Genomic DNA, 26,891 nt, shown 5'->3' with positions numbered 1-26,891 from the left:
GACGAATGTGAGGAAATAACAGAGGGCATGTTGAATGAAGTGAGCAAGGGTGAAGTCCTAATAAGCAAACATAATAATTTTAGAATGTAGTGGCATACAAGCTATTACAATCTATTACAAATGGTACGGTATAGATAGAGTCATAGATCATAGATTTGTAGAGTTGGGAGGGACCACAAGAGTCATCTAGTCCAACCCCCTGAAATGCAGGAATCTTTTGTCCAAAATGGATTCAAATCCACAACCTTGAGATTCAGAGTCTCATGCTCTACTGACTGAGCTATGAGATTTTGCAAGGTCATCAATACAATAAAAACATAATTATGATGAAGTGAAACCTGGTTTGCTTAAAAACTTTCTTACAAAGCTTTAGATTTTGATGTTGTTGCTGAAATGGTTGTTGTTTTTTATTATAGTTGAATTTCTTGTAAATGAAATAAACAATTTACAATGGGAATGAAGAGGAACAATCAAGGCTAAAAAGACATGGATAATAAGGAGAAGGAATTACAGAGCAATGTCTAATGAATATTAAAATGCTTACATTGCAAAGTGGAAAAATTCCAGTGTTAACCACACATATGCAGAAGAGGAAACAAAGCAATTTCTATAGAACTCTAAATGTACTTTTAGCAGAATGCCTGAAATCTAAGAGTTTCCACAAAGCAGTCTTGATTTCTTTGTTTCTCATGCTGTAGATGAATGGATTCAACATGGGAGAAATTATGGTATAGATCACAGCAAAAGCTACATCAAGAAAGGAAGAAACATTACTGGGAGGCTTTGCATAGGCAAAGATTGCCGTGCCCAGAAACAAAGATACCACAGTGAGGTGGGGAAGGCAAGTGGAGAGGGCTTTTTTCTTACCATGCACCGAAGGTATTCTGCGCACTACAGCAAATACCTGCATGTACGTTATGAGGATGAAAATTAAGCATGCTAGTGCTATAAAACACCCAAGCACAATCAGCCCAGCTTCAACTAGGTAAATGTTAGAGTAGGAGAGCTTTAATAACTTTGGGACTTCACAGAAGAACTGATTGACAACATTAGAAGAGAAGGTGATTGCAAAAGTGCTGCAAGTGTGTAGCATGGAATAAAGAAGACTCAGAATCCACACAGTGACAACCATTTGAATACAAGCTCCTTTGTACATAATCATCTCATATTGTAATGGGTTGCAGATGGCAACATAGCGATCGTGTGCCATTACTGTTAGAAGGGAAAGATCAGCGAATGTAAAGAAGAAGTAGAAGAAAACTTGAGCAACGCACCCAGAATATGAAATTGATCTGCTGTTCAAGATGGAGTTGGCCATAGATTTGGGTATGATGGCAGAAACGGAGCCAACATCCATCAATGCCAAGTTTGTTAGGAAAAAATACATAGGTTTGTGCAGATGATGGTCAAAGGCTACTGCAACAATGATGAGAAGATTCCCAGCCAGGGTTGTCAAGTAGAATCCTAAGAACAGAAAGAAATGTAAGATCTGTAGTTCTCGTATGTCTGAGAATTCCTTCAGCAGAAACATGGAAATGGATGTAAGATTGCTCATTTTGTCTTCAGTACTTGCATTCATTCTGTAGAAGGAAGAAACTGGGAGGTATTAATATGGCAGTATTAACTGGTTATTTAAAACAGGTTTATTCATATTTCACTATAAACGCCATCAGATTTTGCTTTGATGAACAGTTGTGAAACAGTTTTGCATAGTGATGACACCAAAACATTCCATTTGTAAGCTATATCTCATTCATTTATTATTATTAAATGTATTAAGAAGCACAGTTTCCACCCAATAAACATTAATATTCTTTTGTAATACAAAATAATATTGAATATATAATAATTGAAATTTTCATTTCTGTTGGTTTTCTGAATATTTCTGAGACTCTACAGCTGCAAATACAACAATTTAAGTGCATTATACAAAGGTGACACTAGATGGTCACTAGCTCCTTTACCCCAAAAGAAAGCTCCTATTGGGGAGTAAATTCAAATACATACCTCAACTGCATAGCCATGACAGGACTTGCATCCATCCATTCTCTCTCCTTCTTCTACCTTCACTCCCTCCCCATATCTCTCTCTCTCTCTCTCTCTCTCTCTCTCTCTCACACACACACACACACACACACACACACACACACACCCCAGTGATTGGCACTGACTCATAGCTGTCAAAAGTTTTCAATAAAGAAGGATGCCGTACTATTTCAGCTTATCCCTGCATAGAAGGAACTGAAGGTTAGTGGGGGGGGAGATGAAGCTCCTACTCACACCCTTATCCATAACATGCTACAGTTCATTGTGGATTTGGTGGAAGTCATCCTTGGAATGTTTCTGTAGCATTCACACAGGGTTCTCCTCATCAAAATACCAGTCAAAATAGAAACCATCAAAAGTTCTCACATCAACCCTGACTGGCTGGGTGATGGTTCTAGACTAATCTGGATTTCTGTTCCCAGAAGCAACAAAAAGTGATGAAAGAATAACAGTCCAAGTGCAGTGTAGGGGGAGAAACATGGAGTGATGAAAACAAAGAAAGAGCATCACAAATTGATCACCATTGGTATCATTAGATTCATAGTTCAAAAGCTTATGAGTACCTTGGCTCTTTAAAAACAGGTATCTTTCTTTGTGGGTAGGTGATGTTTTTGGTTTCATAAGTTTTCATATTTTCTTGGTACTTCCCAGAATATTGTGTAGCGGTTATATTTCTAAATTGGTTTTTAAAAGTTGTATGTGCAGAACATTAATTGGAAATGTGCTTTGGCATTCTGGGAAATTGCTCCCATGAATCCAAAACAGCTGATTGGAATCAGAAGTCATCGCCCGCCCGCCCGCCCGCCCGCCCCCCCATTATAGCTGCCTCTCTCTTAATCAGACACAAACACACTCTGAGTCTGATGCAACATTCCAGATCAAACTGCATTTTGTAGGGAGCTATTCCCTTCTACCCCTTGCAGACCCATATGCAGATTGGAACATAGCTATGAGGATTACTGCAGCCAATCAATGCATGCTTTGACAAAAGTACTTATGAAGTTGTCTGAATACTTCCTTCTTTATTTCAAAAACATTTTAAAACTCTTTGGAGCTGCCAGTAAAGTCAGCAGCACAAAAATAAAAGGTCATTTAAAATGCTTCCAGGAAGTAGCAATACATCCAATAATATATTTAGAGATGCAGACAGGCATTTTTATTGCTCTTGATAATTGTTCAAGAAGAGACTGTCCAGCAAGGATTTAAAATCATTGTTTGATAAATAGCAACTCCTCCCCCCATATGATTCCCTAAAAAGGAATGGCACAATAATACTATAAACATGGTCAATAAGGTTTTGCCTCACCTAGATCCAGTCCCAAATAAATTTGAGGGCTAGGCTACTTTAAATAAGGTTTAAAAATTGGAAACAATTAACAAGTTAGACATTTGGTAAAGTAGAATGGTTTAAGGATGGCTGCATCATTACTCTGATGTTTCAAGTATACATGAGACCACTTGAAACTCAATAGATGACTGGAAATGAAAAAGGTGACCAGCACCTCTAGATTACATCAAAATAATAGAAAACTACGCATCTACCTTTATTTATAAGAATCAGTTTCCCCTCCAGCTGCTTTAGGGTTGAATTTTTTGATGATTTGAGAGTCCCTGCACTTTCGCAGCCGATCACATTACCCTTGTTGTGACCCTTAGTACAGAATATGTAATTGATTTGTTGCCTTTATGAAGACTGCCTATATTACAGTAAAATTCATTAAATGTTGCATCAATTAATAGTGACAGCACACATGGGAAAGTGAGCTATTCTGAGTTTTCTTTTGCCATTTTGGGATCTTACTCTCAAGAGTGCAGCATTGCTGATCTGAAAACATTGTTTAAACTCCTCAAATTAATGTTTCTTCTTCCATGTTAGTTGCAGATGAAAAGAAATAACATCTACAATATGTTCCTCAATGCATGAAAAATGACGACAACCTCCTGGCTGAATCATGTATTGGATTATACATAGGACTGCACATGAATATGACCTAGGAGCTTCAGTTAGTGCAGAACCTAGCTGCCAAAATTCTAACTGGTTCAATAAGATGTAGTAATATAATTCCTATTATAAGAGGATAGCACTGAAACCTACCTTTGAATTGCCACTTCCCATATCATTCTCTTGAATCCAAAATAACTTTGATTATAGCCTCCTAAATGGAGGTGCTTTTTGTATTCAGTAAAGAGAGAGGATGCAATAAAGAGAAAGTTCCCAGATACTTGGTTTGTTGATCTCTTCTAACAGCTCTCATATTGTTCAGTAAATCAGACTTTCCAGGGGCAGGGGGTTGGACTCAATGGCCCTTGTGGTCTCTTCCAACTCTATGATTCTAGGATTCTAGGATTCGGTGGAGGAAAGCCATGGATCTTTAAGGGTGATAAGAGTGCTTTAAAATGTATGGTGTGGAGGAGATGATGGTCTTTCCCCCCACCTCTGGGAACAAGGCCCAATTTAAGAAGGTGAACAAAGTGAACAAGACAATGTTCTGGGATTTTTTAAAAAATGGCCACAACTTTATTGATTTCAGAAGTTGGTAGGATTTAGCGTAGGCATTGGGCATATATCCCTCTCAGTCCCCTGTTGGAGGACTGAGGCTTCATAGGGTCATTCATGGGATATATGGCTCCATCACAAGACACAGGTGATCAAATTATGGAGACATGCAGAATAAAGTTGACGTATTAGGGGGAATTTGTGTCAAAGTTGCCTGATATGCATTCATCCATTGTTCCATTTTGCTCTGTATTCTATGCACTGACTTCCAGTGGCTCTCTGGGCCTTCAGACAGAGCATCATTCCTTGCCCTGCTTGGACATGCCAAGTTTTAAACCAGGAGCTGCCTTCATGCAAAATAGATGTTCTACAACAGATTATAGGGAGAAATTCACATACAGAAGGTGATTGTGAAGCACGCACATGCTTTCTTATAGCATTCTGGATATGATTTTAGAAGAATGCCCTACATCTAAGAGATTCCACAAGGCAGCCTTGATCTCTTTGTTTCTCATGCTATAGATGAATGGATTCAATGTGGCAGGAATTATAGAGTACATCACAGCAAAAGCTATATCTAGATAAGAAGAAGCTTCACTGGGAGGCCTTGTATAAGCAAACACTCCAGTGAACAGAAACACAGAGACAACAGTGAGGTGGGGGAGGCAAGTGGAAAGGGCCTTTTTCTTACCAAGGACAGAAGGGATTTTGCGCACTGTAGAAAAGATCTCCATGTATGTTATGATGATGAAAATGAAACAACCAAGTCCTATACTACAGCTTAGCACAAGAAATCCAACTTCCACTAAGTAAAAGTTAGAACAGGAGAGCTTCAGTACCTTTGGGATTTCACAGAAGAATTGATTGACAACATTAGAACAAAACCTGTTGGCAAATGTGCCCCCAGTGTGTAATATGGCATTAAGAAGGCTAATAATCCACCCAATGGCTACCATTCGAATGCAGGCTCCTTTGTGCATAATTGTTTCATAGTGGAGTGGATTGCAAATGGCTACATAACGGTCATGTGCCATTATAGTTAGCAGAGCATAATCTGACGTTCCAAATAAGAAATAAAAGAAAACTTGAGCAACACATCCAAAATAAGAAATAAATCTGCAATTTAGGAGGGAAATGACTGAAACTGTTCCAAGATCCATGATGGCCAAATTCAGTAGAAAGAAATACATGGGTGTGTGACGGTGATGATCAAGCACAATAGCAATAACAATAAGGAGATTCCCTATTATTGCCATTAAGTACACTATCAGAAATACGAAGAAGTGTAAGATTTGCAGTTCTCGAACATCTGAGAATTCCAGCAGCAGAAAGACAGAAATGGATGTAAGATTGTGCATTTTGTTCTCATGCTACCTGTAAAAGGAAGAAATCAAGAATTTTAAGCATACAAATATTGATTATCTAGTTTGATTTAAACAGAGCTCCTTTAATTTAACAGTCAAATGCATCTCATTTTCCTTTGTTTAATTCCCGCTGGGAAAACAATATGATGGTTCTTTTTGCCACTCACTATGTCCGCTCATTTCCCTTGTACACCTTTTGCAAAGCCTCTCTTCTTCGCCAACGGGAGGCGTTGTGAGCGGGTATCGCTTCTCACGCTTCGCAGGAGGCATGCATGGCCCACTGCATCAATATGGCTGGCTGTGGGGCATGGTTTGCCACTCTTAAACGAGCATGAGACTGTGGCTCAGTCTGTTTGTTTCCTGCACACACGGATCTTCCTCCCTCCCTCCCTCCTTCCCTCCCTCCCTCTTATTTTCATGCATTCAACAACTGAGCTTGTTATGGACCTCAGTTGGTCGCCTGTTGAAGAGGCATGGTTGGGTTTTTTTTCCACTCGGCAGATTGACACCAGCCACTTGATTCTTTTGCCTACCTCAAAGCAAATCATCACAACTTTGTAAGGTTTGGCAGTTAGGCATTGGAAAATGCATTGTGTGTTGGAGGGGAGGTTGTGGTCATCACCTACCCCTCCCTTTGAAAGGTATTCCGGTAAAGGAATTCAGTGGTCTTGGTTCCTGTCCGAAGCCCAGGTGGTGATCCTCCAGTGACTCTAGGGGAAAGCTTCCAGTTGATTAGCATCAACAAGCCTTCCCTACTGGTTGTTAACCCTTGTGTGACTTCCAGCAGAGCAGGCAGGAGTCAAATATAGTCAGTTTGGATCCAGTGCCTAAGCCAATACCACTCACATTCTGTAACCAATAAAGTTGTGGCCTTTTTTGCCCATTAACCTAAAATACTTGTGTCCATGTGTCTTATTTTATCATAAAGTGGGGGATGGGGCCTCGACTCACAAATGTGTGCATTGCAAAATGATTCTATATCCCTCTAGCTATCCCTTGACATCTGTGCATTAGATGGAGCATCAGAAAGAGAAACCACTTGCACACACTTATATGTGCAAAGGGGCTCACTACTCAGTTATGGGTCCTAATGATGCATGTTTTTGCAGCAGCTAGAGGACAACATGCATACAAAGTACACATATAGGCTATACTCCCCCCCCCTTTAATCCACATTTTCCACAGAAGATCTCTAGCAAAATCTGCAAAAAATAACCCATTGTACATCTGCGGTCACTGCTGGGGTGCAAACACTTTGGCACATTTTTGGGGGGGGGCTGTTTGTCAGCTTTGGGCTGACTTTTCAGTGACTAACCTCTATTGCCCCACTCCTCCTTTCATTTGTTCCTTGCATTAGCAGATTTGCACAAGAAACGTAATAATGAAAATCAATGATTGGGACTGTTTTCTCCAAAAAGAGTTGATTTAATGTCTATGCCACTATTTCTCGAAACCAATTAATTCCTCTTTCCTTGGAATTGGAGAATGTGTCTGACTGAGTGAAAAGCAGCATGGCAGCCAGACCAGGACTGCAGGAAGCAACATTTATGTGCATGTGATTCTGCTCATGTGACACATTCTGGGCACCACAGTTCAAGAAGGACACTGACAAACTGGAACGTGTCCAGAGGAGGGCAACCAAAATGGTCAAAGGCCTGGAAACGATGCCTTATGAGGAATGGCTAAGGGAGCTGGGCATGTTTAGCCTGGAGAAGAGGAGGTTAAGGGGTGATATGATAGCCATGTTCAAATATATAAAAGGATGTCACATAGAGGAGGGAGAAAGGTTGTTTTCTGCTGCTCCAGAGAAGCGGACACGGAGCAATGGATTCAAACTACAAGAAAGAAGATTCCACCTAAACATTAGGAAGAACTTCCTGACAGTAAGAGCTGTTTGACAGTGGAATTTGCTGCCAAGGAGTGTGGTGGAGTCTCCTTCTTTGGAGGTCTTTAAGCAGAGGCTTGACAACCATATGTCAGGACTGCTCTGGTGGTGTTTCCTGCTTGGCAGGGGGTTGGACTCGATGGCCCTTGTGGTCTATTCCAACTCTATGATTCTATGATTCTATGATTCTATGATTCTATGATTCTATGATTCTATGATACGTCCACTGCTGCACTGCAGCATTTATTTGAGCAGGCACTGAGCAAAAGCTAGGTAGAACAGAGAGCAAGCAGCAGGAAAGTACTAAGAGCACAGAGCTGGATTTGGGCTATGTGACCTGCCTCTTTACTAGTCTGCTGCTTTCATATGTGGTTTAAGATGCTGTCCTATATCTAGTCTTTAAGAGGGGAACGGGGTGTGGGGAGGAAGTCACCCTTCATCTCAGCCAGCAAAAGGTCTTGGATCAACCCTGACTGGCTCATCTGGGTTTCTGTTCCCAGAAGCAACAAAAAAAAGTGGTGAAAGAGTAACAGCCCAAGAGCAATGTTGGAGGAGAAATAGGGAATGATGAATACCAATATGAAGAATCATAGATTAAAACTTACCTTGGCTCTTTAAGAACAGCTGTGGTTCTTTGTGGGTAGGTGATGTTTATGTTTAGCTATTGTAGATCATGACTAGTCATACATTCATAGAGTCATCTGAAAATTCTTCCAGGAGGTGACAATACACCCTAAACAGGTTGCCATATTTCCCTAAACGTAAAGGTAAAGGGACCCCTGACCATTAGGTCCAGTCATGACCGACTCTGGGGTTGTGGCTCTCATCTCGCTTTATTGGCCAAGGGAGCCGGCGTACAGCTGCCAGGTCATGTGGCCAGCATGACTAAGCCGCTTCTGGAAAACCACAGCAGTGCACGGAAACACCGTTTACCTTCCCGCCAGAGCCGTACCTATTTATCTACTTGCACTTTGACGTGCTTTCGAACTGCTAGGTTGGCAGAAGCTGAGACCAAGCAACAGGAGCTCACCCCATCACGGGGATTTGAACTGCCAACCTTCTGATCAGCAAGTCCCAGGCTCAGTGGTTTACACCACAGTGCCACCCACATCCCTAATCTGTGGCAAAATCAGCAGTCGCTGCTGGTGTGGAAATCTTTTAGCACATTTTGGGGGGATTGGTGGTTTGTTAACTGTGTGCTGACTGTTCAGTGTGTAGTGTCTATTGCCACATGCCTCCTTCCACCTGCTCCTTGCATGATCAGATTTGCACAGTGTATGTGAATATTTCTCTAAAGTAATTTCTCTTTCCTTGGAATTGGGAAATGTGTCTGACTAAGTACAAATGCATCAAGACAGCCAGGAGGTTTCATTTATGTTCATGCATTGTTCTGCTCATGTTACACATGCTCAGAGTCAGCCTACCCATGAGGCGAGGTGAGGTGAGGGAACCGTCTCAGGTAGCAGGGGCAGCAGACCTTGGTGTAGATCTTTATTTTCTGCTTGTTCCTGAATAGCTTCACTCACCCTTTCTTTCCCAGCAGAGAGTGCAGTGCTGTTTTGATGTTCATCTCAGGTACCAATATGTCTTGGGCCAACCTTACAAATGCTGGTACCTCCACTGCTGCATTGCAGCTTTTCTTTGAGCAGCCACTGAGGGAAAGCTAGGCAGCACAATAAGCAAGAAGCAGCCAAATATTAGAGGACAGAACTGGGTTTGTGCTTTGTGACCTGCCCAATGCCTCCTAAGGTAGCCTCTGCCCTCATGTGTGGTTTGCAATGCTGCCCCATCCTTAGTCTTTGCACAGGGAATTGGGGTGAGGGAGAGAGAGAAAGCAAGTCAACCTTCATCTCAGCGTAATGTCTTAGATCAACCCTGAGTGGCTGGGTGGCAATTCTAGATTAATTTGGATTTCTGTTCCCAGAAGCAACAACCACCACCACCACAAAACTGCTCAGGGAAACTTGTGCTGTAAGAGTAACAGCCAGAGAGTGATGAAGGTGGAGAGAGAGGGAATGATGAAATAAGAAAAGAAAAGGAATAATAGATTTCTACTATGGATAGAGTTGAATTAATATTTTAAAAATCAAAACTTACCTAGGCTCTCTCAAAACAAGTGGGTTTCATTGTGGGTAGGTGAAGTCTTTTGTTTAGCTGTTATGGGTCATACATTCATAGAGTCGTCTGAGAATTTTATTTGTTTCTTCTTTTCACCCTTGCCAAAAACATGGTGTAGCAGTTTTATTTCTAAATCGGGTTTTAAAAGCTGTATGTATAGTAGGCTCATTGGATATCTGCTTTGGCATTTTGGGAAAACACTCCCATGAGTCTAAACAGCTGATCAGAACTGGAATTCTCCCACTCCAATTATTGCTGCCTCTGTTTTTTGTCACAAACAAAAAGAAATAATTAATATTAGCACTCGTGTGTCTGATGCAGCATTCCAGAGCACACTGCATTTTGGAGGGAGCTCAGCCCTTTTGCCCCAGAGTGGTGTAGTGGTTAAGAGTGGTAGTCTCATAATCTGGTGAACCGGTTCGATTCCCTGCTCCTCCATGTGCAGCTGCTGGGTGACCTTGGGCTAGTCACACTTCTTTGAAGTCTCTCAGCCTCACTCACCTCACAGAGTGTTTGTTGTGGGGGAGGAAGGGAAAGGAGAATGTTAGCCGCTTCGAGACGCCTTAGGGTAGCCCTGTTCAGGGAAGTTTTTAATATGTAACGCTGTATTGTTTTTAACACTGATTGGGAGCCGCCCAGAGTGGCTGGGGAAACTCATAATAATAATAAATAATAATTATTATTATTATTATTATTATTATTATTATTATTTCAAATCCAAACTCTTCTTTTTCCTTGCAGTCCCCCATGTGTGGATCGGAAGATAGATATGAGGATTAGTGCACATATCAATGAACCAATCAATGCATGGGTTTGGCAACAATACTTGTGACGTTGTCTGAGGGCTGCCTTCTTTATTTCAAAAACATATTAAAACTCATTGGAACTGCTAGTAAAGTCACTTTCACACAGATAAAATGTAACAAGGGATCATCTGTCATGTATTACTCTGTCCTGGGCTATATGAGTTTCTTGGCCATTGTCAGCCAAGCATGGCTTTTTTTGCCTGCCCAGAAACTACCTGACAGATTTATTGAAATCAAGTTGATCACGTTCAGCATGTTGATATTTTGCAGTGTTTGGTTATCTTTTGTTCCAACCTACCAGAGCACAAAGGGAGAATACATGGTGCCTGTGGATATATTTTTTCACTTAACTTTCATTGATGGGCTGCTGGGTTGTATCTTTCCCCTCAGATGTTATACATCATTGAGCTTAAGCCTGGCCTGAGCAACAGGGCACAGCTAATAAGAAAGAAATGTGTCTGCAGTTTGCTATAGTCCACAGCTGATTGTATTTTGTTGATACTAGTGTCAATATTTTCTAAGGCATTCTGTCTTGGCAGCTGCCTAAAAGCTTTAAAAATCACTTCTAGTTGTTTTCTTTTAAGTATTATGAATATACTCAGATTTTATTAAAAGTTAATCTGATGCACATGGAGACCTGAAGTATAAGCTGAGCTAACTAGCCAGCCTAGAGGCCTTGGGCCTATTGTTTCTTTGTAGTGCCTTATCTTGTGCTAGGAGCAGCTTTACTCCCAATGTTGTAAACACATTCCTAAGTGTCTACATTTGACAATGAGACATGCTCTGCTCAAATGTCCTAACCCCCTCAGGTAGAAAGGAATGCAAAGAGATCACATGCAGCGGGGGCTGCTTAGAGAGAGAGTTCTTTGTTCGCTTGCTCAATGAATAGGTAATGAAGGAAAGACCATACAGAATCACTGAGGGCCTTCTGGTGGTCCCTCACTGGGAGAAGCCAGGTTACAAGGAACCAGGCAGAGGACCTTCTCGGTAGTGGCACCCGCCCTGTGGAATGCCCTCCCAACAGATGTCAAAGAGAACAACAACTACCAGACTTTTAGAAGACATCTGAAGGCAGTCCTGTTTAGGGAAGCTTTTAATGTTTAACAGACCAGGCTTGTTGGAAGCCACCCAGAGTGGCTGGGAAAACCCAGTCAGATGGGTGGGGTATAAATAATAAATTATTATTATTATTACACATGGTATAACGGTAATTATTATTGTGTTGTAACTTTAGATTGGAGGACGTTTATGTATATGTATTGCTTTAATAGATAACAGCTCAAGATTATCTATCTAGTCCTAGGTTTCTTTTTTCAAACGAATAGTCCTAAATATAATAATAATTCCCAGTTTTCTTAACCATTTAATCATACTGGCTCATGTGTTTCTTCCCCAAACAATTATGAGTGTGAATCACACAAATATTAATACAAATTTATTCCTTAAACGTAACATTACAGTCCTGAATTTTGACCATTTTCTCCATGGCAGAGACTCAACTTAGTTAAACAAAATGAAAAATTTCTCTTCAGATGTGGAGGGGGAACGTTTTTCATCAGCAATTCCTCAGAGAATTCACAACTTCAAACTGGAGATTAGCCTGCCCATTAATTATCAAAAGGACTATAATTATATCCTCCCTTATACTAAAACCCCAAAGAATTGCATTGGCCACCAGCAAAAACAGAAAATAAAAGAATTACAACTTTTGTAGGATGATACAAATATATCCCTCATAGCATTCCAATCTGGGACCAGGACAAAATACACACAACACTCTTCCACTTTGATATCTGATGTTTTGCACTTTAAGTTGGAACCTTAAAAGATGAGAATAGAAGGAAACAGGAGCATCCATGTCAAAGGCAAGGGAAAATTGCAAACTTTTGAAAAGGAAGTCTGTATTGCTGTTGAATAGTTATTTGTTTTCTGATTTTGAACATGAGAAGAAAAATTATGTGTACCAATCTGGATTTTTGCCCCGTTTTTGTTTTAATTCCTTAATTCCTTTGTTACACATTTTGTGTGTTTTTAAAATAGTGTAAACAGCCCTGTGATCTTTAGATGAAGGGTTGTATAGAAATAATAATAATAATAATAACAACAACAACAATAATAATTAATATATTGTATTCAGGATGGAGATTCTAGTAGTATTTCTTCTGATACAGCTTCCTCATATGGCGTGCAAGGATCACATTCTTAACTGCATGGTTAAAGATCCACACCCTCCACTTCATGACTATCAGCAGCCAGGTGACCTCTTCATTGGTGGAATTGTTTCCCAGAGCATCATCGTCACAAATTTAATACCGTTCACAGAAGTACCACCACAGACTCTGCATGAAGAGCTTCTGTAAGGAATTTGTTTTTAATGCATTATTCTTTCTATCTGTCACTTGAGCAACGTGTCTTGGCAGCTGCCGCCTGAGTTTGTCTCACTGTTAATAGATTTCACTATGTTTACAGCAACAAGCACTCAATAAACTGCAGTGCAGAAGTACTCCAACTTTCATATGGTTTGGTTATTTAATTTTCATTTAGGACAAGTGCTCTTCAATAAATTGCCTATTTAATGTTCTAGTAGTGAAGATGGTGATAATCTTACAAGATGCAGTACACAGGTGAGGGGAAATGTTCAGCCAAGGTCCATATTCATCCTTTGCCTCCAGTCTAGAGTCACATGCCAGCATCTCCAAAATCCCATGATCAAATAATATGCATGTACTGGACAAAACACACACACATACATACATACACAGACAAAATACACATGCATACACATCCCCCTCTTCATAGGGGAGATGTCACCTGAAAGAGATACTTAAAACTCCTGTCTCCTGCCCTCTCAGCAGACACTGGAAATATGGCATACTCATTTAACATATTTCAACGAGCGCACTGCATTGTTGCTTCCATGGAATTGTTCGCCTTTTAACAAAATGAATATATGCTTTTGCCAATCATGGGTGGAATTGGATGAAAGCAGGCAGTAGGGCAAATATGCTGCTCTGTTTGGCTGAAATCAGAAAAGCCCTTGCAGCTACCTCCTTGCTCCAAGCATGATTTGGCAGCACAGTAAGGAGAGCACACTGCAGTAGATGGTGGCTTTAAGCCTGTCAATTTATTTTGCTGCTGGGGTGGAGAATGGCTGAAAAGGCTTTACGAGTTTGATCTGGTTATCTATAGGCCACCAGTGCCCTAACAGTACTGCAGAATGACATTCTAATACAGAACACACCTCTCTTTCTAGTGTGGTAACAAAGAATTACCAACACATTCTCACCTTGGCCTTTGCAATCAAGGAAATAAATGAAAACCCTCAGCTGTTACCCAACATCACCTTGGGTTTCCGCATTTATGACAGCTATTTCACTGCCAAAGGGACCTACCATGCTACAATGCTACTTATATTCACACCATGGAAACATCTCCCAAACTACAAATGTGACATCCAGGATAACCTCATTGCAGTTATTGGAGGACTGGACCCACTGACCTCCTTGCACATGGCAACTGTCTTGGATATTTACAAGATTCCACAGGTAAGACAGATCCTTCCAGATTTTTAGAGGCAGACAGAGGGAGAAAGGGACAGAAGGATTTACCATTGGAGCAAACAGGTAGATTTTCATTATAAAGAGATGAACATCAAATCTAAGCCAAGCAATACAGCCTGCTGAATTGATCTTTAAATCTGAATTAAGAAATGTACTTTAAAAGCATAGACTTATCATGGGTCCCATGAAGACAATCAGGACACATTGAGGTTGGAGGATTGTTCTGAAGGGGACAAGGAGGAAGCCTCCAATTTGGCAGAAGGGGAACATCAGGACAGTGATCTGGATAAGGGTCCTACCCCAGTGTCATCAGGGGTCCGGGAAGGGGAGTGGGAGTCAGAGGGGTCCTCTTCTACACCTGATCTGGAAAGTGAATTTTCCCCAGTAGTAGAGTAGCTGCATAACTTTTCAGTAACTTGTCACTGAAACCACAATGCTGCATGGGAAAAATACAATTTTAACGTTCCAGGAGAGTTATAAGAATTGTTCATTTGATGAATGAAGATTACTTTGAAGACTTCAAATAGAAAAAAAAAACTTCTCTCATTCTCTATTCTCCTCCACACCTCCTTTAGCTCATATATAGCCCTGCTCCAGTGATGAATGACAAAACCCCAGGCCTTTCTTTTTACCAGATGGCACCTCAGGAAGCCATTCAGTATGCAGGGATTCTCTCTTTGCTTCTGCATTTCAAGTGGATATGGATTGGAATCCTTACTTCCAACGATGAATATGGAGATAGATTTGTCCAAACTGTATTTCCACTTTTCTCCCAGAGTGGTATCTGTTTTGCCTTCATAGAAAGAAGCCACAAACAAACAATTGTCACTGAAATTAATAACATGTTTAATCAGGGGGCAAAAATACACGATAAAATCATTGAGAGCAAAGCCAATGCAGTGGTTGCCTATGCAGAATCATTGGCAGTTGTTTTTTTGAGATGGCTATCATACCTATCAGAACAACAACATGTGACAAATAAAGAAAAAGGTATTGTGTGGATACTGACAGCCCAGATGGAGCTCACATCTATTACATATCAAAGGACTTGGAGTATAGACATAATCCATGGTGCTCTCTCCTTCTCAATTCACTCCAAGGATCCTTCAGGATTTCAACATTATGTTGAGAATAGGAAGCCTCTGAATGCAAAAGGAGATGGCTTTATCCTGGACTTCTGGCAACATGCATTTGGTTGTATATTTGCCAATAGAGTAACTGAGCGGTTGGATGGAGATTTTTGTAATGGGGAGGAGAAACTGGAGAGCCTTCCGGGGCCCTTTTTTGAAACAAGGATGATTGGCCACAGCTACAGCATTTACAATGCAGTCTATGCTGTGGCCTATGCTTTACAAATGATGTTCTCATCTAGACTCCCATACAGAGCAATGGGGGCTGAAGGGGGACAGAAGCTTTGGAATCTACAGTTCTGGCAGGTAATGGACCCAAGGAGTACAGCACCTAGAGTGTTTATGCACACATTCCACCAGGCTCAAAATGCCGAGTAAACTGACTCCCAAGCTGCATATGGCTCCCAATTTCCTACTACTTCCTTTCCCTATGAAGTAGGGAAAATGATGTCTGTATCTAACTATATTGACACCAAGATATTATCTACTCTTTTAAAGAATTATATACTCAAAAAACTGTTGTTGTTTTAAATAATAACGTGAGAATCCATTTGTTTCTGGGTGTATTTTAAGGAGGCTACCAGTCAGGAATAACTAAAAAGATTTCAATGAAGCTTCTCAAAAGTAAACTTTAAATGTATGAAAACTCTTTCTCATTCGGTTATTGCTATACTGAAATTTGAGGGAAGGGGAGTAGAGGTGGGGGGACATCTCTTCATTCAGGGAAAGCGTTTTTATAACTCCATCTAAAAGATGCAATGCACTACTGTTAAAATGCATCATGCTCTACACTCTTACATTTCCCTTTGCATTCTAGTTCCATCACTTTCTGAGAAGAGTCTCCTTTAACAACAGTGCTGGTGACCAGGTTTCCTTTGACCAGAATGGGGAGTTAGTAGCTGGATTTGACATTTTCAACTGGATTTTTTCTTCAAACCAATCATTCCATAGAGTGAAAGTTGGACAGGTGGACCCCCAAGATCTTCTGGGCAATGTATTCAGCATCAATGAGAGTGCCATAACGTGGCACAGCTGGTTTAATCAGGTAGGAGCCAATTGCTAGTAATTTCAGTTGGCAGGGCTGGAGTAAAATGGAGGTGGTACCACCTTTAGCCATATTTTGTTCTTCTTTTGTTCTTTAATACTTACATGGTCCTCTTTCATTTGTGGATTAGGCAAAGCCTCATTCTGTATGTAGTGAAAGTTGCCGTCCTGGTTTTAGCAAGAAAGTGAAGGAGGGGGATCCATTTTGCTGCTATGATTGCATCCCATGTCCAGAAGGGAAGATTTCAGTCCAACACGGTAAGAAATATATTGCCAAATGATGTCAAACCTTCTTGATAAACAACAGAGCACACCGAAGGTAGAGTACCAGAAAGCAGAAGCAAGTGACTATGCAGCAGATGCTGGCTACAAGTTTATTGCTCCAAAGGATGTAAATCTCACCTTCCCCCACCTTCTCCTTAAACATTAGACTGTTACCAGATGAACATAAAAAGGTACATAACCATTACTTTGCATTGTATCCATTTGGTATTCCTCCAGTTGCCTTGAACTAGCAGAGATGGTGGCATAAAGCGCCTATCTTTCCCTTTTCAGATATGAATGACTGTTCCAAATGCAGTGACGTAAGCTATCCAAGCAAGAACCAAGATTCCTGTGTTCCCAGACTGGCTTCCTTCTTGTCTTTCAAAGAACCACTGGGGGTCGCTTTAGCCCTTTTTGCCCTTTTCTCTTCCTTGATCACAGCTCTGGTGCTAGCAGCATTTCTGAAACACCGCAGCACTCCCATTGTCAAAGCCAACAACCGGGGCCTCACCTACACTCTCCTTGTCTCCCTCTTGCTCTGCTTCCTTTGTTCATTGCTATTCATTGGCCAGCCACAGAAGGTGACATGTCTTCTCCGACAAACTGCTTTTGGAATCATATTCTCAGTAGCTGTTTCTTGTGTGTTGGCCAAAACCACCACAGTGGTCCTGGCTTTCATGGCCACCAGACCAGGATCCAGCATGAGGAACTGGGTGGGGAAGTCATTAGCTAACTCCATTGTTCTTTCCTGCTCATTCATCCAAGCAGGCATTTGCTTTGTGTGGTTGGTAACTTCTCCCCCATTCCCAGATGTTGACATTCATTCAGTAAGAGAAGAACTTATATTGGAGTGCAATGAGGGATCTCTGACTTTCTTCTACTGTGTTTTAGGCTATATGGGCTTTCTGGCCATTATCAGCTTCAGTGTGGCTTTCCTTGCTAGAAAGTTACCTGACAGTTTCAACGAAGCCAAATTCATCACCTTCAGCATGTTGCTCTTTTGCAGTGTTTGGTTATCCTTTATCCCATCCTATATAAGCTCCAAGGGAAAGTACATGGTAGCTGTGGAGATCTTTTCTATTTTAGCCTCTAGTGCTGGGTTGCTGGGCTGCATATTTGCCCCCAAATTTTATATCATTGTGTTCAGGCCTGAGTTGAATAACAGGGAACAGATAATAAGAAGAAAAGCATGACGTACCTAGATGTATCTGTGTTTATTTATATTCTACTGTGCAGTACTGACAGCCTGGTCTGAGCAACAGGGAACAGCTAATAAGAAAGAAATGTGATTATATTTTGTCTATATACGTGTTGATATTTCCTAAGGCATTTTGTCTTGGCAGCTGCCTCAAATTTTTAAAAGTCACTTCTAGTTGTTTTGTTTTAACGATGTTGTAGATACTCAGATTTGATAAATGTTCAACCACTACATCTGCACTGCTGAGTTCCATCTTTCCCCTGAAAGCCTTGTTGTTCAGTTGCTTTCTAAAAAATGTACGACGAAGATGATGATGATGACAATGATGATAATAATAGTAATAATAATAATAATAATAATAATAATAATAATAATAATAATAATAATAATAATGGGTCATGTTCTGGAAGAAAAGCTGGAGGAACTCACCATGATGTTTGTTTGTTTGTTTGTTTGTTTGCTTGCTTGCTTGCTTGTTTATCTGCTTGTTGGTTTGTTTACTGTGGATTTAGTTGCAGTGCCACACACACACACACACACACACACACGGAGTGGCTAAAGTAGATGTGATTTAAAAAACCCAAGCAGACAATGATCTGGATTAGATATGGCCACAACTTTATTGATTACAGGTATAGGTAGATTTTTGACTCAGGCATTGGATGTATATCCATTCCAGCCCCAGCAGAAAAAGGTAAGGGAACTTGGTTCCCGTAAATTCCTGCTCACCCCCACCCCCCTTAAAAAGGGAATGTCTTATAAACTGAAGGCTTGCTAATTACTTGTGTATTTTGCTAAATAACAGTTTGTGTTTGGGGGCACAAATGGGTAATATATATAAAACATGTTCTCTCAGAAGCTTCAGCTCAGTGGAACGAATGAACATCATGAAAATGCATCTGAGGTATCACATGAAATACATGCACAGTACATTTGTCACCATAAGCACGACAATAAAACTTTGCACGTGTCTCTTTTGATAATCTAGATATGTGGCTGCTTATCAGGTTCACCGTCTCACAGTTCCTTACATAAGTTGCTTGCTTTCCTGTAAAACTCATACTTAGTGGTACATATCTCGAGTCAGGGAAAAGTTAACGTGAAGAAGAAATAAAAGGGTATCATTATCTCTTCATTTTCTTGCAGTCTGAAGTCTAGAGTCGTTCTTGTAGTCAGGGACTGAAATGCTGTTCACCACCTACTGTTCACCAGCTGCCCAGTATAAATCTTCCTCAAAATTACGTATCTAGTCCTACGTACCTTTTTTAAAAAATCATGTTTAAATAACCAATAAAAAAAATGAATATTCCTAATAATAATAATAATAATTCCTAGTTTTCGTGGCCCTTTAATTAAACTGGCTCATGTGTTTCTACCCCAAACAATTATTCAATTCACTCAATCAATCAATCAATTCAATTCAATCAATCAATATTAAAGTTTGTCCTTAAAAATAACATACCGTATTTTTCGCCCTATAGGATGCACCGTCCCATAAGGCGCACCTAGGTTTTTTTGGGGGGGAATAAAGGGGGGAAAAATATTTTCCCCCCAGGCTGGGGCGGGGGAGGCCCGAGCTTCCCCCGACTCCAGCCCCCAAACAGGCAGCTCTCTGCAAGCCGTGGGAGCCCAGCGCTGGCTCCCGCTGCTTGGGGAGAGGTCCACGAAGCCTGGACGCACTGATCTCAGTGCGCGCAGGCTTCGGCATGCAGGCAACTCTCCGCAAGCAGCGGGAGCGCTCCAGCTGCTGGCGGAGAGGTCCGCGAAGCCTGGAGAGCGAGAGGGGTCGGTGCGCACCGACCCCTCTCGCTCTCCAGGCTTCAGCGAAAGCCTGCATTCGCCCCATAGGACGCACACACATTTCCCCTTCATTTTTGGAGGGGGAAAAAGTGTGTCCTATAGGGCTAAAAATATGGTAACAGTCCTGAATTTTGACCATTTTCTCCATGGCAGAGACTCAACTTAGTTAAACAAAATGGAAAACTTCTCTTCAGATGGGGAGGGGGAAGTTTTTCTTCAGCAATTCCTCAGAGAATTCACAACTTCAAACTGGAGATTAGCCTGCCCATTAATTATCAAAAGGACTATAATTATTTCCCTTCTTTTTCTAAAACCCCAAGGGGTTGCAGTGGCCACCTCCAAAAACAGAAAATAAAAGAATTACAAAATTTGTAGGATCATATAAATATACCTCATAGAATTCCAATTTGGGGCCAGAAGAAAATATAGACAAAGGACTTCCAGTTTGATCCCTGATGTTTTGCATTTAAGTTGGAACCGTAAAAGATGAGAATAGAAGGAAACAGGAGAATCCATGTCAAAGGCAAGGAAAATGTGCACACTTTTTAAAATGAAGGCTATATTGCTGTTGAATGGTAATTTGTTTTCTGATTTTGGACATGAGAAGAAAAATTACATGTACTGGTCTGTATTTGTTCCCCATTTTTGTTTTCATTCTTAATTCCTTTGTTACTATGTTACACATCTTGTCTTTTTTAATATTGTAAACTGCCCTGCAATCTTCAGAGGAACGGCTGTATACTACTACTACTACTACTACTTCTTCTTCTACTACTACTACTACTACTACTACTAATACTAATAATAATAATAATAATGTATCCAGGATGGAGATTCTAGTAGCATTTCTTCTCATACTGCTTCTTCCTAAGGCATGCAAGGATCACACTGTTAACTGCAGGGTTAAAGATCCACAGCCTCCACTTCAGGACTATCAGCAGTCAGGTGACTTCTTCATTGGTGGAATTGTTTCCCAGAGCATCATCATCTCCAATTTCATCCCCTTCACAGAAGTTCCGCCACAGACTCTGCATGAAGAGCTTCTGTAAGGAGTTTGTTTTTAATGCATTATTCTTTCTTTCTGTCACTTGAGTAATGTGTCTTGGCAGTTGTTCCACTTTTAATAAGTTCCACTGTGGAACCCCCGCTAATATTGTTTGCAGCAACAAGCACTCAATAAACTGCTGTGTGGAAATACTCCAACCTTTGTATGGTTTGCTTATTTAACTGTTATATGGTTTGCTTATTTAATCTTCATATAGGACCACTAAGCCAAGTGTTGCTTCAATAAATTGTCTATTTAATTGCTCTAGTAATGAAGATGGGGATCATCTTCCAAGATGCAGTACACAGGTGAGGGGAAATGTTCAGCCAAGGTCCTTATCTACCCTTTGTGTGTAGCGTCACATGCCAACATCTCTAAAATCTCTTGTATACAACATTTACATGTACTGTACACAATATGCACAGATTCATAAAGGGCACACACACAAAATACACATGCATACACATCCCCCTCTTCATTGGGGAGATGTCACCTGAAAGAGATATTTAAAACTCCTGTCTCCTGCCCTCTTAGCTGATGCTGGGAAAAATTGTTTGTTCATTTAACGTATTTCCACAGACGCAATGCATTGTTGCTTCCTTGGAATCAGCCTTTTAAAAAAATGAATATATGCTTTTGCCAATCATAGGTACAATTGGACTAATACAGGAGGTAGGGCAGGTGTGCTGCTCTGCTTGGCTGAAATCAGAAGAGCCCTTGCAGCTACCTCCTTGCTCCAAGCATGATTTGGCAGCACAGTAAGGAGAGCACACTGCAGTAGATGGTGGCTTTAAGCCTGTCAATTTATTTCGCTGCTGGGGTGGAGAATGGCTGAAAAGGCTTAACGAGTTTGATCTGGTTATCTATAGGACACCAGTGCCCTAACCCTAGTGCAGAAGGACATTCTAATACAGAACAAACCTCTCTTTCTAGTGTGGTAACAAAGAATTACCAACACATTCTCACCTTGGCATTCGCAATCAAGGAAATAAATGAAAACCCTCAGCTGTTACCCAACATCACCTTGGGTTTCCGCATTTATGACAGCTATTTTACTGCCAAAGGGACCTACCATGCTACAATGCTACTTATATTCACACCATGGAAACATCTCCCAAACTACAAATGTGACATCCAGGATAACCTCATTGCAGTTATTGGAGGACTGGACCCACTGACCTCCTTGCACATGGCAACTGTCTTGGATATTTACAAGATTCCACAGGTAGGACAGATCCTTCCAGTTTTTAGAGGCAGACAGAGGGAGAAAGGGACAGAAGGATTTACCATTGGAGCAAACAGGCAGATTTTTCTTTTAAAGAGATGAACATCAAATCTAAGCCAAGCATTACAGCCCACATGAATTGATTTGTAAATCTGAATTAAGAGAATGTACTTTAAAAGAATAAACTTATCGTGGGTCCCATGAAGACAATCAGGACACAGTGAGGTTGGCAGGATTATTCTGAAGGGGAGAAGGAGGAAGCCTCCAATTTGGCAGAAGGGGAACATCAGGACGGTGGTCTGGATAAGGGTCCTACCCCAGTTTCATCAGGGGTCATGGAAAGGGAGTGGGAGTCAGAGGGGTCCTCTTCTGCACCTCATCTGGAAAGTGAATTTTCCCCAGTAGCAGAGTAGCTGCGTTACTTTTCAGTAACTTGTCACTGAAGCCACAATGCTGCATGGGAAAAATACAATTTTAATGTTCCAGGAGAGTTATAAGAATTGTTCATTTGATGAATGTAGATTACTTTGAAGACTTCAAATAGAAAAAAAAAAAAACTTCTCTCATTCTCTATTCTCCTCCACACCTCCTTTAGCTCATATATATAGCCCTGCTCCAGTGATGAATGACAAAACCCCAGGCCTTTCTTTTTACCAGATGACACCTCAGGAAGCCATTCAGTACGCAGGGATTCTCTCTTTGCTTCTGCATTTCAAGTGGATATGGATTGGAATCCTTACCTCCAACGATGAATATGGAGATAGATTTGTCCAAACTGTATTTCCACTTTTCTCCCAGAGTGGTATCTGTTTTGCCTTCATAGAAAGAAGCCACAAACAAACAATTGTCACTGAAATTAATAACATGTTTACTCAGGGGGCAAAAATACATGATAAAATCATTGAGAGTAAAGCCAATGCAGTGGTTGCCTATGCAGAATCATTGGCAGTTGTTTTTCTGAGATGGTTCTCATACCTGTCAGAACAACAACATGTGACAAATAAAGAAAAAGGTATTGTGTGGATACTGACAGCCCAGATGGAGCTCACATCTATTACATATCAAAGGACTTGGAGTATAGACATAATCCATGGTGCTCTCTCCTTCTCAATTCACTCCAAGGATCCTTCAGGATTTCAACATTATGTTGGGAATAGGAAACCTCTGAATGCAAAAGGAGATGGCTTTATCCTGGACTTCTGGCAACATGCATTTGGTTGTATATTTGCCAATAGAGTAACTGAGCGATTGGATGGAGATTTTTGTACTGGGGAAGAGAAACTGGAGAGTCTTCCGGGGCCCTTTTTTGAAACAAGGATGATTGGCCACAGCTACAGCATTTACAATGCTGTCTATGCTGTGGCCTATGCTTTACAAACGATGTTCTCATCTAGACTCCCATACAGAGCAATGGGGGCTGAAAGGGGGCAGAAGCTTTGGAATCTACAGTTCTGGCAGGTAATGGACCCAAGGAGTACAGCACCTAGAGTGTCTATGCACACATTCCACCAGGCTCAAAATGCCGAGTAAACTGACTCCCAAGCTGCATATGGCTCCCAATTTCCCATTACTTCATTTCCCTATGAAGTAGGGAAAATGCTGTCTGTATCTAACTATATTGACACCAAGATATTATCTTCCCTTTTAAACAATTATATACTCAGAAAACTGTTGTTTAAAAAAATAATAACATGAGAATCCATTTGTTTCTGGGTGTATTTTAAGGAGGCTACCAGTCAGGAATAACTAAAAATATTTCAATGAAGCTTCTCAAAAGTAAACTTTGAATGTATGAAAACTTTTCTCATTTGCTTATTGCTATACTGCAATTTGAGGGAAGGGGGACATCTCTTCATTCAGGGAAAGCGTTTTTATAACTCCATCTAAAAGATTCAATGCACTACTGTTAAAATGCATCATGCCCTACACTCTTACATTTCCCTTTGCATTCTAGTCCCATCACTTTCTGAGAAGAGTCTCCTTTAACAACAGTGCTGGTGACCAGGTTTCCTTTGACCAGAATGGGGAGTTAGTAGCTGGATTTGACATTTTCAACTGGATTTTTTCTTCAAACCAATCCTTCCATAGAGTGAAAGTTGGACAGGTGGACCCCCAAGGTCTTCTGGGCAATGTATTCAGCATCAATGAGAGTGCCATAACGTGGCACAGCTGGTTTAATCAGGTAGGAGCCAATTGCTAGTAATTTCAGTTGGCATGGCCAGAGTAAAATGAAAGTGGTATCACCTTTAGCCATATTTGTTTCTTCTTTCGTTCTTTCATACTTACATGGTTTTCTTTCATTTGTGGATTAGACAAAGCCTCATTCTGTATGTAGTGAAAGTTGTCGTCCTGGTTTTAGCAAGAAAGTGAAGGAGGGGGATCCATTTTGCTGTTACGATTGCATCCCATGTCCAGAAGGGAAGATTTCCATCCAACACGGTAAGAAATATATTGCCAAATGATGTCAATCCTTCTTGATAAACAACAGATAGATACAAAGATAGATACAACAACAGATAGATACACCAAAGATAGAGCACCAGGAAGCAGAAGCAAGCGACAATGCAGCAGATGCAGGCTATGAGTTTATTGCTCCAAAGGATGTAAATCTCACCTTCCCCCACCTTCTCCTTAAACATTAGACTGTTACCAGATGAACATAAAAAGGTACATAACCATTACTTTGCATTGTATCCATTTGGTATTCCTCCAGTTGCCTTGAACTAGCAGAGATGGCAGCATAAAGCGCCTATCTTTCCCTTTTCAGATATGAATGACTGTTCCAAATGCAGTGACGTAAGCTATCCAAGCAAGAACCAAGATTCCTGTGTTCCCAGACTGGCTTCCTTCTTGTCTTTCAAAGAACCACTGGGGGTCGCTTTAGCCCTTTTTGCCCTTTTCTCTTCCTTGATCACAGCTCTGGTGCTAGCAGCATTTCTGAAGCACCGCAGCACTCCCATTGTCAAAGCCAACAACCGGGGCCTCACCTACACTCTCCTTGTCTCCCTCTTGCTCTGCTTCCTTTGTTCATTGCTATTCATTGGCCAGCCACAGAAGGTGACATGTCTTCTCCGACAAACTGCTTTTGGAATCATATTCTCAGTAGCTGTTTCTTGTGTGTTGGCCAAAACCACCACAGTGGTCCTGGCTTTCATGGCCACCAGACCAGGATCCAGCATGAGGAACTGGGTGGGGAAGTCATTAGCGAACTCCATTGTTCTTTCCTGCTCATTCATCCAAGCAGGCATTTGCTTTGTGTGGTTGGTAACTTCTCCCCCATTCCCAGATGTTGACATTCATTCAGTAAGAGAAGAACTTATATTGGAGTGCAATGAGGGATCTCTGACTTTCTTCTACTGTGTTTTAGGCTATATGGGCTTTCTTGCCATTATCAGCTTCAGTGTGGCTTTCCTTGCTAGAAAGTTACCTGACAGTTTCAACGAAGCCAAATTCATCACCTTCAGCATGTTGGTCTTTTGCAGTGTTTGGTTATCCTTTATCCCATCCTATCTGAGCTCCAAGGGAAAGTACATGGTAGCTGTGGAGATCTTTTCTATTTTAGCCTCTAGTGCTGGGTTGCTGGGGTGCATATTTGCCCCCAAATGTTACATCATTGTGTTGAAGCCTGAGCTGAATAACAGGGAACAGATAATAAGAAGAAAAGCATGACATACTCAAATGTATTTGTGTTCAGTCATATTCTGCTGTGCAGTACCTTTTGGATGCATATGCACTAGTATACCTCTGGGAAATTCACCCTTGGCATTTTCCCATTTGCAGGTCTTCCCTAAAGCTCTCCAAATTTTTTTTTCTCTCGGAACTGACTAACCTGACTTTTAGGATCTTTTCACCCAAGGTTCCAGAAATTCAGCATTTTATTTACTTTTTGCCTACAAAGCATACACTCTGCCACTGATCTGCACCATATATGACCACCCTGCTTTGGCCACCATCTGGTGGATATATTGTTTTGCAACCTTTTCTGAAACTGCTTTGTGATTTGAAAGTTGTTTCTGGATTCTCCTCCCCCCCCCCCCCCGCTTACTGCCAGGAAGGAAACTTAAATGCATCATCTTTTTGGTCACAGCCATGAAACCAGTTTTCTAAGAATTTTCAGTTCAATGGAACTGAATTTTTAGTTCAATGGAACACATGAATGTGTTATGTGTATTAAATATTATCTTGCAAAGTTCAAGTGTTTCATTTGCAGTGATATATTTCTGCTTATCCCATAGACTATCCCAGAGTTTGTGTCAGCGAAGCTCAGGTGCTGCCAGGAGGATCAGAAGCAGGCATAAGGAGAGAACAGTTAGCAGGGGAAGTCAGAGAGGAGGGGGAGAGCAGCTGTAATCTGAGCTCGGAACAAAGGGGAGGAGAAAAACAGGGCCAAAGTGACAGGCAGCTGTGTAGGAGTTCCAATAGTGAGCCAGAAGTTGGAATGCAGGAAACATTCTCTCCCAAATCTCGTAGGATCTCAAAAGTGGCCAAGACGTGCAAAAGTTACCGGAAGAGAAGGTGGGGGCTTCCGTGCTGGGGAACGGGGATGAGCTCAGTCCGGGCAACTCCATCCTCTGGGGAGGATGATGAGTATAGGAGCTCCATCCTAGTTTGTTGTTTTAGCAATAAATCTGAAATAATTAACAGGCAGAGTCGTCTCACATTTGTGGGAGAGACCAAGCCATAACAGTTTGCTACAGTTTTCCTGTGAGACTGATTCTTTCTCTTTCCTAAGCTATTTGTCTCTCTAGAACAGAAGTGATGAACCTGTGCTCTCTAGATGTTCTGGAGTACAGTTCTCATGATTCCTATCCATAGGTCATGCTATCTGGGGCATAGAATCCAACAACATATGACTGTCCATAGGTTCCCCACCCTATAACATGCCTTTTTCTTTTGTTTCACATCTGGA

The 26,891-nt window shown here is 41.1% G+C and overlaps 3 protein-coding genes across 3 annotated transcripts; 1 reads left to right on the top strand and 2 right to left on the bottom strand.

Annotated features, from left to right (window-relative positions):
• Positions 1 to 607: 607 nt before the first annotated feature.
• LOC310691052 (olfactory receptor 14I1-like) lies at positions 608 to 1,555 on the bottom strand (the record flags this gene model as incomplete). The annotated part of the gene is made up of 1 exon (XM_083470651.1): positions 608 to 1,555. One exon carries the CDS (start codon positions 1,553 to 1,555, stop codon positions 608 to 610), a length of 948 nt encoding a protein of 315 aa, XP_083326777.1.
• Positions 1,556 to 4,974: 3,419 nt separating this feature from the next.
• On the bottom strand, positions 4,975 to 5,901 carry LOC310691083 (olfactory receptor 14A16-like; the record flags this gene model as incomplete). The annotated part of the gene is made up of 1 exon (XM_083470682.1): positions 4,975 to 5,901. One exon carries the CDS (start codon positions 5,899 to 5,901, stop codon positions 4,975 to 4,977), a length of 927 nt encoding a protein of 308 aa, XP_083326808.1.
• A 15,937-nt stretch (positions 5,902 to 21,838) lies between these two features.
• On the top strand, positions 21,839 to 25,651 carry LOC310691599 (vomeronasal type-2 receptor 26-like; the record flags this gene model as incomplete). The annotated part of the gene is made up of 5 exons (XM_083471458.1): positions 21,839 to 21,982; positions 22,640 to 23,440; positions 23,937 to 24,164; positions 24,295 to 24,421; positions 24,750 to 25,651. 5 exons carry the CDS (start codon positions 21,839 to 21,841, stop codon positions 25,649 to 25,651), a joined length of 2,202 nt encoding a protein of 733 aa, XP_083327584.1.
• Between the last annotated feature and the right edge of the window lie 1,240 nt (positions 25,652 to 26,891).

The sequence above is a fragment of the Podarcis liolepis genome (assembly GCF_965112155.1).
Source record: "Podarcis liolepis genome assembly, chromosome: 13".
Lineage (NCBI taxonomy): Eukaryota > Metazoa > Chordata > Lepidosauria > Squamata > Lacertidae > Podarcis > Podarcis liolepis.
The sequence above is the reverse complement of the archived record's forward strand: the minus strand, read 5'-3'. Positions and strand labels throughout refer to the sequence as shown.